This window comes from Loxodonta africana, chromosome 8 (genome assembly GCF_030014295.1).
Source record: "Loxodonta africana isolate mLoxAfr1 chromosome 8, mLoxAfr1.hap2, whole genome shotgun sequence".
Taxonomy (NCBI): domain Eukaryota; kingdom Metazoa; phylum Chordata; class Mammalia; order Proboscidea; family Elephantidae; genus Loxodonta; species Loxodonta africana.
This window is the reverse complement of record NC_087349.1, coordinates 113,445,320-113,457,209: the sequence shown is the minus strand read 5'-3', so window position 1 is coordinate 113,457,209 and position 11,890 is coordinate 113,445,320. Positions and strand designations below refer to the sequence as shown.

General features: G+C 44.6%; 1 protein-coding gene across 1 annotated transcript in view; it reads left to right on the top strand.

Moving 5' to 3' along the window:
• Positions 1-207: 207 nt before the first annotated feature.
• Positions 208-11,890, top strand: part of VWC2 (von Willebrand factor C domain containing 2) — a 180,181-nt gene continuing 168,498 nt past the window's right edge. Inside the window, exon 1 of the mRNA XM_003407105.3 lies at positions 208-912. Coding sequence (XP_003407153.1) covers positions 208-912 — 705 coding nt within the window. The remainder of the gene's footprint in view (positions 913-11,890) is intronic.

The following is an 11,890-nucleotide window of genomic DNA, read 5'->3' as shown; positions in this document are numbered from 1 at the left end:
CTAGAGAGTCTGGAGCCTGGTAGCGCTGGGCCAGGGTGCCGGGCCGGGCCGCGGTGCGCGTGGGCCACGGGGCTCAGTCGTGTTGCTGATCTCTCCGCAGGGACGGCGGCTCCCGGCTGGCGGCGGCGCATCCCCGGGCTGTGAATGCGACTCGCCTCTCCACGACGCTTCCCGCCCGCCCGCCCGCCCGCCAGGACGTGGTAGGGGATGCCCAGTTCCACGGCGATGGCAGTTGGCGCGCTCTCCAGTTCCCTTCTGGTCACCTGCTGCCTGATGGTGGCTCTGTGCAGTCCAAGCATCCCCTTGGAGAAGCTGGCCCAGGCACCTGAGCAGCAAGGCCAGGAGAAGCGCGAGCACGCGTCTCGGGACAGCCCGGGGCGGGTGAGCGAGCTCGGGCGCCCCGCGAGGGACGAGGGAGGCAGCGGCCGGGACTGGAAGAGCAAGGGTGGCCGCGGACTCGCCGGCAAGGAGGCGTGGAGCAAGCAAAAGCAGGCCTGGGCCCCCCAGGGCGGGGGTGCCAAGACCGGCGACCTGCAGGTCCGGCCCCGCGGGGACACCCCGCAGGTAGAGCCGCCGGCCGCCGTTGCCGCCCTGGCCCAGGACGCTACCAGCCCGGAACTCTCACCCACGCCAGAACCGCTAGAGGAGTACGCATACCCGGACTACCGCGGCAAAGGCTGCGTGGACGAGAGCGGCTTCGTGTACGCGATCGGAGAGAAGTTCGCGCCGGGCCCCTCGGCCTGCCCGTGCCTGTGCACCGAGGAGGGGCCGCTGTGCGCGCAGCCCGAGTGCCCTCGGCTGCACCCGCGTTGCATCCACGTCGACACAAGCCAGTGCTGCCCGCAATGCAAAGAGAGGAAGAACTACTGTGAGTTCCGGGGCAAGACCTACCAGACTCTGGAGGAGTTCGTGGTAAGAGGCAAGCGCCAGCCAGGGCAAGTGTGCACGTTCCGGGAACGGGGGCGCTGATAAATGTATTCACCCCACTTTGAAGAAGAAGTGCTTTGTGGTTGTCAGAGGCAGAGATCGGCCCGTAACAAGACCTCGCTTTTTCAGTGCAGAGATAATCTTTTAAAGCAAGCTTGCTAATCCATACTCATTGATTTGATATTAGCTATAAAAAAGTTTTATTAGAATGAAGCCCATGGCACTGTGGAACCCTCAGCCACTGCACTTTTAACGTTAATTTACTGCCTCCAATTTAAAAGTGTTGCCAGAGTAGTGCTCAACCTGTTTTCAAACAGAGGGTAATTTACCGTGCCATTTGAGATATACTCTTCAGCTAATAGGCTAATTAAGGGAGGTTTTTATTCATATAAATAAGCCATTTCCCTGGATTAAGTGTTCAGGACATCATGTAAATGTTTTAAAAATTGAAAGAAAAAAGAAAACCCTTGCTTGTTGGGTGCCAAAATATAATGGTTGGCATAGAAGTCCCATTTGTGCTTAAACGTGGTCTTATTTTAGGTAAGTAGTTATAATAATATTAATAACACTGCTACTTCCTGAATACCTACTGTGTGTTAGGCACCAGGCTGAGTTAAACCTCTTGTCATTCCATACAGTAGATTATTATCTCTTGTTTCTGTTTTATGGAGAGGAGGAAACTGAGGCGTAGACTGCCTGGATAAGTTCTTCAAGGCAGTATAGCTATTAAGTAGTAGGTTCATGTGTCCTACTAAGCAGTTCTGCTCCAGAGCCCCACTGAGGCCCTGATTTGGGTGGAAATGCCTAAGAGGACTGCTGTGGGCCTGCCCAACACAGTGATAACTGGGGAGGGGGCGGCTGTAAAATCTGAAAGCCCTGCCTCCTCACTAGTAGGCTGAGGGAGAATAGCTGTTAAGTCGTTCCAGACTCAGTGAGGTAGGCTCAGCCAGTGGCCTGCCTGTGCTGGCCCAAGATGTAGCATGCTGGAGATTTCCTTCTCCACCTGCAGAGGGAATCCTGGGAACGGACAGCCCCAAAACATGGAAGGCGCAGTCCTGGGGGATATTACAGAGATCCCAAGTCCTGCTGATTCCATGGCCCCGTGTGTGTTGAGAAGGTATTACCAAATGTACTCTAGAGATAAAAAGTCAGGAACGACAGAAACATTGATGGTGTACAGAAAGTGAAATTGGATCAGGAATTACAGGTTTCCATTCTGGCTTTGGCACTAACCAGCTGTGTGAGACAAAAAAAAAAAAAAAAAAAAAGATCTCCCTCTGGGTCCTTTTTTTTCTTACCTGTGATAAGAGAGTTGGACCACCTACACCTAAGGCTTATCTAGGCTCTAACATCTTGATTCCCAGAATAGAGCCATCAAGTCGACTCCGACTCATGGTGACCCCAAGTATGTCAGAGTAAAATTGTTCTATAGGGTTTTCAATAGCTGATTTTTTCAGAAGTATGTCACCAGGCATTTCTTTGAGGCTCTTCTGGGTGGACTTGAACCTCCACCCTTTAGGTTAGCAGCCAAGCATGTAATCATTTGTACCATCCAGGACTCCATGGGGATAGATGAGTTATTTAATTACTTACAGTTCCTCATTTCAGCCTTTTGGAGCAACAAAACAAACTTTGATGAAAACTTCATAGGAACCAGTCTCTGGCAACTCAGCAGGACTAAGATAGGAACCCTGTCCACCAAATGCTTCTGGTCTACTGGGTACCGAGAAGATACCCCTCCTGATAATTTGAGTGCAGCACAGGAAGTGCTTAGACAGAGGTGCCCAGGGAGAGGTGCCATGGGTGCTAAAGGAGCCTAGAGGAGGGGCATTCCATTTTGGCCTGGGATGGGGTTGTTAGGTGTGCACCCAAAGAAGCAATTATCTTGAGTGTTTTGGGGACATAAGAAAACCTGTTATAAGGTGAAAAGGATGGCTTAGCTGGGTGATACAAACAGTTAAGTGCACGCTTTACTATTGGCCAAAAGGTTGGCAAGTTTGAACCCACCCAGAGGTGCCTGGAAGACAGCCTTGAAAACTTCATGGAGCAGTTCTACTCTAACACATGTAGAGTTAGAGTAGACTCTCACCATGAGTCCAAAAGGACTTGATGGCAACAAACAACAGTAGGTCAAAGAGAAGCAGTTGGTCTTTAATTAACAGCATTTGTAGTTTGCACTGTTTATAGTTTCATGAGTCATTTTTTAGAACTGTCCCATAAGGTAGACTAAGGAATTATTAGCATTTTTGTCTAAAGAGCCCGTGTACATCGCAGTATGATCATTACTCTACCCAAGAACACATGGCATACACGGGGCTGGGAGAGAGAAGAATTTATACTTCCATTTTAGTAATTCATTGCTAAGAGCTAGAAGCCATAGAGCTGCCTTGGATGTGGGGGAACGGAATCTCTTATTTGATTCATTCTCAGTAACTAGTAGCCAGTAGATAGCATGTGTTTTCAAACTCTGTGGATGAGAGATGATACCAAGAAAAGCATTGGAAAGATTACAATCTTAGGAAAAATCGATACCGATAAAGCTATTTTTAGAGTATTAAGTGCCACCTTTATCATCGAATGACATTTCATTCTTAACTTTCATCCAGTCATTACTGGAGGTTAGGATGTACAAGTGTACATAAGTGTTGCAGAGTTGCTACACGCTTTTAGGTACATACCTGCTCATGTAACATGTACAGCTACATGAAACCCCCCAAAAAGCCCATGAAGGTATTATTGTATTTGGCAGACAAACGTCTAGGCATTCCCCTAATTCCCAGTGTTACATAGTGCAAGTCTTTAATGTCTGCATTTTTTTCCCCCTTGGAGTACAAAATGGGATCGAATGCTTTGTTGGGTGGGGATGTTGGAAGAATAAATGTGGAAGGTTATGGGGTCAGCCATGTCCAAGGGGTCTGTGGGCTGTAGTCCTGGAGATTTGTTGTGATGCAGCGAGCCAGGGCACAGTGGTTGTGAAAATGCGTGCTCTGGGCCTTCGGGGTTTCAGAGAGAGAGAGAGAAATTGTATCCTGTAGTTTGCCTAGCACAGAGTGATAGAAAACAGGAAAGGAAAGGGCTTTCTGTCTGGAATGCTTTGAGCTTCTGTGAAGAAAGTGTAATTCAGATGGAGACTGGGATACTATAGGGTCATGCTGGAACATTGTTTGCTCCATTCTTACATGGAGGCAAAAGGTAGAAGATAGTGTTTCAGGCCAGCCTGGTTGTACCTGAGCTTCTTTCCTGGTGCAGCTCTTTCCTTGTGAGGTGCAGGTTCCTTAAGCAGTCTTGCAGAGCCCCTGGTACTTCATTCTTGTTGGAAACCATCAATATTCCCTACATTCTGAGAGAAGAAATGACTGATGGTGGGCGGGGACACACCGTGGGTGTCTGCAGTGAGAAGCAGATGGGACTGCAGACATTGCCATGCCCCTGTCATGTACAGGACACCTGGTTCTGGGGAAGCAGGCTGTGGCCAGAGGCAGCTTCACCCTGTCTTCCTATAGTTCTCTTTTTCTGGGCACCTGTCTTCTTGATGCCCTTTCTGCCCAATTCCTTCCTTTCTCTAAACCTGCCTTTCTCTTCCTCTCCATACTCCTGTTCTTTATCAAAACTCCCCTCTCTTAGAGGACTCCAGAGGTCATGGTCCCTGGACTTCTGTTAGCCCAGGACTGGAACCATTCCCAAAGCCAACTCTTCAGACAGGGATTGGACTGGCCTGTAAGACAGAAAATGATACTGGTGAGGAGTGATTTTCTTGGCTCAAGTAGACACATGAGACTGTGTGGGCAGCTCCTGTTTGGAGGGGAGATGAGAAGGCAGAGGGAGACAGGAGCTGGCCAAGTGGACACAGGAATACAGGGTAGAGAGGAGGAGTGTGCTGTCTCATTGAGGGGAGAGCAACTAGGAGTACATAGCAAGGTGTGTATGAGTTTTTATGTGAGAAACTGACTTGATTTGTAACTTTCACTTAAAGTACAATAAAAATAAATAAAAAATAAATTCCCCTCCTTACAGCCTGGTTGGTCCCAGCCAGGTGTCACTAGAAGACCTCACTGCTTCAGTGCAGTACCATGAAGATGCTGATAGTAAGTAGAGTAGTATCCTCATTTCTCCAGGGATGTCTGCAATTTAGACTGTACATTCAATTAAAAAACATAAGGGCAGCATTTTCTCCACTGCCTCTCAAATTATACCGGTTGCTCTTCAACTTATACCAGCAGATATCCAACTTCCAATAAGGAAGTCTGCCTTATACATTTATATATATATGTATATATATACACACACACATATAAATGAATGGTATGTTTATCCACTCTCTGCTTCCTAGAGTGTGAATAACCAACCACAGTTGACCTTGTAGAAATGGGCCTAAGGAGATATAAGGAGTATGGCGAGAGGAAGGATGTATCTGTAGTATGATTAGAAAAAAGAGTTTATAAAGAAGGTACAGGGTGATTGGTAATAAACTAAACACCAAATAAACGTAATTAAGTGCCCCCCACACATGTACCAGAGCATCCTAACTCTGTGTCTATTCCATGCTGAACACCACGTGAGGAGGGATTGTATGGCCTATGTTAATGGTCCTTCTATCATAGATGACTGAAAGAGGATGATGAGGGGCTCCATTGAGCGGTTTAGCATTTCTGAGTTTCGTTCGCCCCTGACTACTACCATACAGTCCAGCAGCATATCAAATTTAAAATGTATACATCAAAAAAACCATTCCACTTTGAGGAACAAAATAAGTTATTCCCATCATAGGGATCCTGGTCCCCTGGGGGACGGGGAAGGTAGAGATGGGGTCGTTGAGGTGGTTTCTGTGCTCTGTAGAACCTAATGGAGTTTGTGCTACTCCCCGAGGCCATATGAAATCACTACGACTTCACAGTTCGTCCTTTTTGGTTGGGATATCAGTTCATTGTGTCACCATTGGTTATCACAGCTGATCAGGAGCTCTGATTGGCAATTGTATAAACCTTTGAAGAAAAAGAGATGATTAATTATTAATAAATGTGGCTTGTCAGATTATCTTTCAAAGTGTGAGAACTGTTAAGCAGGAGCTGATGAAAGGGATACTAGTTGGGAAAATGATTTGGGATCACAGAATTTAAACCAAACTCTTATGGCTTTATTATCTAGATTGTGATGAATTCCATGTAAAATCTCATTATCTAAAATTTTTGTAATGAGAAAAACAATGCTACATGAAATTTGGAATCAAAAGCTGCATGTAAATAGAACTCTGTTACAATTATAATTAAGTGTCAGTAAGGGAAAGACATGATTATTCCTGTGTTTCAGTCTAATGGTATTTATATTCTTTTGGCTGATGTTAACTTAGCCAGAAACAATACTACTGTTACTACCTGCCTTTGCAAAGTAAAATGAATCAGCCTGTGTGAAGTTCATGCTCCTTTCTGTCAGTCAGCCTAATGCACGTGCTGTTGCTGACTCCGAGTTTGTTTGGGTTCCAGGTAAGAACCTGCAGATTCGGGACATCTCTGTTTTGCCTTTCTTTCTGAAACCATTTAAGCAATAATAATAGAAGATTAGGAGTCCATATGGTTTCTCCGGACTATCCAGATAGTTCCCTGATGCAGGTGGGGAAAACCCAACCTCAATGACTGCTTGCTTAGATGCTTTACATGACATCTTCTCTCTAAGCATGATGGCATCAGTACTATAAAAGTTTCGTCTTTTACTGCCCTGACAGGGAATACAACAGAGAATCCCTGATAGACCAGGAGAGCAGTGGGGTGCAGACCTCAAATTCTCATAAATAGACCAATCTCAATGATCTGACTGAGACTAGAAGGACCCCACAGGTCGTGGTCTCCAGACCTTCTGTTAGCCCAAAACTGAAACCATTCCCAAAGCCAACTCTTCAGACAGGGATTGGACTAGACATAGGATAGAAAATGATACTGGTGAAGAGTGAGCTTCTTGGATCAAGTAGACCCAGGAGACTATATGGGCAGCTCCTGTCTGGAAGAGAGATGAGAAGGCAGAGGGAGACAGAAGCTGCCTGAATGGGCGCAGGAATACAGGGTGGAGAGAAGGAGTGTGCTGTCTCATTAGAGGGAGAGCAACTAGGAATATATAGCAAGGTATATATAAATTATTGTATGAGAGACTGACCTTATTTGTAAACTTTCACTTAAAGCACAATAAAAATTTTTAAAAAGTTTCATCTTTTCTAATGGGGAGAAAGAAACTAATATTTATCCAGTGCCTGTATTTTTAATAACTTTTTTTTTGTAGTTTACACAACAGACTGATGACTTGGTGGTATTTTCTTTATTTTAAAGAAGAGAAAACTAAGGTTCAAAAAAGTTAAGTAATTGGAGCAAGGCCATAGAGCCATTAAATAGTAGAGCCAAAATTTGAGTTCTATTCTGTCAGGCTCTGCAAATTGTATGCACTTCAGAATATACCCCAGCATCTTCATGATCACAGGGTAATGGAGTGTGTACAGGCGTACCCCATTTTATTGCGCTTTGCTTTATTGTGCTTCGTAGATATTGCGCTTTTTACAAATTGAAGGTTTGTGGCCACTCTGAGTCCAGCAAGACTATCGGTGCCTTTTTTCCAATAGCATGTGCTCACTTAGTGTCTCTGTGTCACATTTTGGTAATTCTCATAATATTTCCAACTTGTTCATTGTTATTATATCTGTTGTGGCGATCTGTGATCAGTGATCTTTGATGTGACTATTGTAATTTTGGGGGGGCACCACAAACCGCACTCGTGTAAGATGGAGAACTTAATCTATGAATGTTGTGTGCATTCTGCTGACTGCTCCACCTACCAGCTGTTCTCTTGGCTGTGTCTCTCCTTGGGCCTCCCTATTCCCTGAGACACAACAATATTGAAATTATGCCAGTCTAATAACCCTACAATGGCCTCTAAGCATTCCAGTGAAAGGAAAAGTCCCGTGTCTCCCACTTTAAGTTAAAAGCTAGAAATGATTAGGCTTAGTGAGGAAGGCATGTCAAAAGCAGAGACAGACTGAAAGTTGGGGTTCTTGTGCCAGTTAGCCAAGTTGTGAATGCAAAGGAAAAGTTCTTGAAGGACATGAAAAGTGCTACTCCAGTGAACACATGAATGACAAGAAAGCAAAACAGCCTTGTTGCTAATATGGAGAAAGTTTTAGGGGTCTGGGTAGAAGGGTAAACCAGCTGCAACATTCCCTTATGCCAAAGCCTAATCTAGAGCAAGACCCTAACTCTTTTCAGTTCTGTGGAGGCTGAGAAAGGTGAGGAAGTTGCAGAAGAAGAGTTTGAAGCTAGCAGAGATTGGTGCATGAGGTTTAAGGAAAGAAGCTATCTCCATAACATGCAAGTGCAAGGCGAAGCAGCGAGTGCTGATATAGAAGCTGCAGCAAGTTGTCCAGAAGACCTAGCTAATATAATTGATGAAGGTGGCTACACTAAACAACAGATGTGCAGTGTAGATGAAACAGCCTTATACTGGGAGAAGTTGCCATCTAGGACTTTTCATAGCTAGAGGGGAGAAGTCAATGCCTGGCTTCAAAGCTTCAAAGGACAGGCTGACTCTCTTGTTATGGGCTGATGCAGCTGGTGACTTTAAGTTGAAGCCAGTGCTCATTTACCATTCTGAAAACCCTAGGGCCCTTAAGAATTTATGCTAAATCTACTCTACCTAGGCTCTATGAATGGAACAACAAAACCTGGATGACAGCACATCTGTTTACAAAACGATTTACTGAATATTTTAAGCCCACTGTTGAGACCTATTGCTCAGAAAAAAAGATCCCTTTCAAAATATTACTGCTCATTGACAATTCACCTGGTCACCCAAGAGCTCTGATGCAGATGTGCAAGGAGATTAATGTTGTTTTCATGCCTGCTAACACAATATCTATTCTGCAGCCCACATATCAAGGAATAATTTTGACTTTTCAAGTCATATTATTTAAGAAATACATTTTGGAAGGCTACAGCTGCATAGGTGTGATTCCTCTGATAGATCTGGGCAAAGTAAATTGATAACTTTCTGGAAGGGATTCACCATTCTAGATGCCATTAAGAGCGTTCATGATTCACGGGAGGAGGTCAAGATAATAACATTAACAGGAATTTGGAAGAAGTTGATCCCAAACCTCATGGCTGACTTTGGGGGCTCAAGACTTCAGTGGAGAAAGTGACTGCAGATGTGGTGGAAATAGCAAGGGAACTAGAATTAGAAGTGGAGCCTGGAGATGTGACTGAATTGCTACAATACCATGGTAAAACTTTAACGGATGAGGAGTTGCTTCTTATGGATGAGCAAAGAAAATGGTTTCTTGAGTTGGAATCTACTCCTGGTGAAGATGCTGTGAACACTGTTGGAATGACAGCAAAGGATTTAGAGTATTACGTAAACTTAGTTGGTAAAGCAGCAGCAGGGTTTGAGAGGATTGACTCCAAATTTGAAAGAAGTTCTACTGTGGGTAAAATGTGCTATCAAACAGCATTGCATGCAACAGAGAAATCTTTTGTGAAAGAAAGAGGCAATTGAGGCAGCAAACTTCACTGTTCTCTTATTTGAAGAAATTGCCACAGCCACCCTAACCTTCAGCAATCACCACCCTGATCATTCAGCAGCCATCAACATCAAGGCCAGACCCTCCATCAGCAAAATGATTACAACTCACTGAAGGCTCAAATGATGCTTAGCTTTTTTTTTTTTTAGCAATAAAGCATTTTTAATTAAAGTATGTACATTGTTTTTTTTAGACATAATGCCATTGCACACTTAATAGACTACAGCGTAGTGTAAAACAAAAACCTATTTCCATCAAGTCAATTCTGACTCAAACATAACTTTTATATGCACTGGGAAAACAAAATATTCGTGTGACTGACGTTATTGTGATATGTGCCTTATTGCAGTGGCCTAGAACTGTACCTGCAATACCTCCAAGGTATGCCTGTGTTTTATGTGTGGCAGAGAAAGTTGTAGGCACGTGGAGAAAGGAGAGCTTACACAGGCATCGAGCCCTGGTGCATATGCAATAAACATTGGCTCAATTAGGTTGAATGTGGATCTGTGTGTATTTATGTTATTTTTGGGGATGCAGTGGTTAAGTTCGTGGATGCTACCTGAAAGGTTGGTGGTTCAGAGCCACCAGAAGCTCTGCAGAAGACCTGGCGATCAGCTCTCATAAAGATTACAATGTAGGAAACCCTATGGGGCACTTCTACTCTGTCATATAGGGTTGCTACGAGTTGGAATTGACTCAACAGTATACAACAGTAACAACAACAACAACATACTGTCTTTTTGAGGGAATTGGTAGTTCAGTGGTAGAACTCTCCCCTTCCATGCAGGAGACCCAGGTTCAATTCCCAGCCAATACACTTCATTGCTCAGCCACCACCCATCTGTCCGTGGATGCTTGTGTGATGCTATGATGCTGAACAGATTTCACAGGAGCTCCCAGACTAAAATGGACTAGGAAGAAAGGCCTGGGAATCTACTTCCAAAAATCAGCCAGTGAAAACCCTGTGGGTCACAATAGTCCCAACCAGTTGTACATGGGGTCCAGCGAACAACAACAACAACTGCTATCTTTGACTTTTAGTTTGTCTAGGACAAAATAAATGTTTGTGCCCTTTAACATATAGAATACTGAGTGTAATAAGATCAAAAGTATTTAGTTCTAGGAGTTCTCTGAGGCTGATTAGTGAGAATTCCAGTGGGCAGTGAACAAAGCAGAGAACTCTGCATTTCCACATTTGGCAAATTGTTGATTCAAGACCTAATTGGCCAGAGGAGGTGTTCTGTTTGACTCTCAGAGTATTAAGAGATTTTTTTGAATAGTGCCAATATTTAAAAAATGAAAGGTTCATATAAATACCCAGGTTGGAGAACTCTTGGAAAATGGGGAGATTTGGTAACACAGGACCCATATTCCCAGATGGGAGCTATTTGCTGGGGCCGGGCAAGGGCTGCCCCCATAGAAGGGCTTTGCCCTCCATCTGAATGTACCCCCCTCAGCATGGGAGTCACCCACTGCCTGCAGACATAGGAGTGTATAAGACCTCTTTGTTCACACCCTCTCTTTTATATCCAAACCCATTGCCAAGTCAATTCCGACTCATAGCGACCCCATAGGACAGAGTAGAACTACCCCGTATGGTTTCCAAGGAGCTGCCGGTGATTTTGAACAGCCGACCTTTTGGTTAACAGGTGACTTCTTAACCACTATGCCACCAGGGCTCCCTCTCTTTTATAGGTAGTGAAATTTAGCCTTACAAAATCTGTGCTTTATTCAAGATCATACGGCAAGTTAGGATCAGAGGTGGTGTAGTGTCATGATTGAATTGGGTCCCCCCACAATATCTGTCAACTTAGCTAGGTCATGATTCCCAATATTGTATGACTGTCTGCCATTTTATGATCTGATGTGATTTCCCTATGTGTCCTAAATCCTATCTCTATGACGTTTATGAGATGGATTAGAGGCAGTTGTACTGATGAGATCTACAAGATTAGGTAGTGTCTCAAGCCAATCTTTTTTGAGATATAAAAGAGAAAAGCAAGCAGAGAGAGATATGGGGATCTCATATCACCAAGAAAGCCGTGCTCGGAGCAGAGTGCGTCCTTTGGACCTGAGGTTCCTGCGCTGAGATGCTTCCAGACCAAGGGAAGACTGATGAAAAGGACCTTCCTTCAGAGCCGACAGAGAGAGAAAGTCTTCCCCTGGAGCCAGGGGCGCCCTGAAATTGGACTTGTAACCTACTAGATTGTGAGAGAATAAATTTCTCTTTGTTAAAGCCATCCACTTGTGGTATTTCTTTTATAACAGCATTAGATAACTAAGACATGTAGGAACCCAGGTCCCATATTCCCAAGTTCTGTCCTCTCCATTTTAGATTACAGTCTGTGGCACAGTGGTTAAAGCAATTGACTGCTAACCAAAGGGTTGGAAGTTCAAAACCAACAGCGGCCC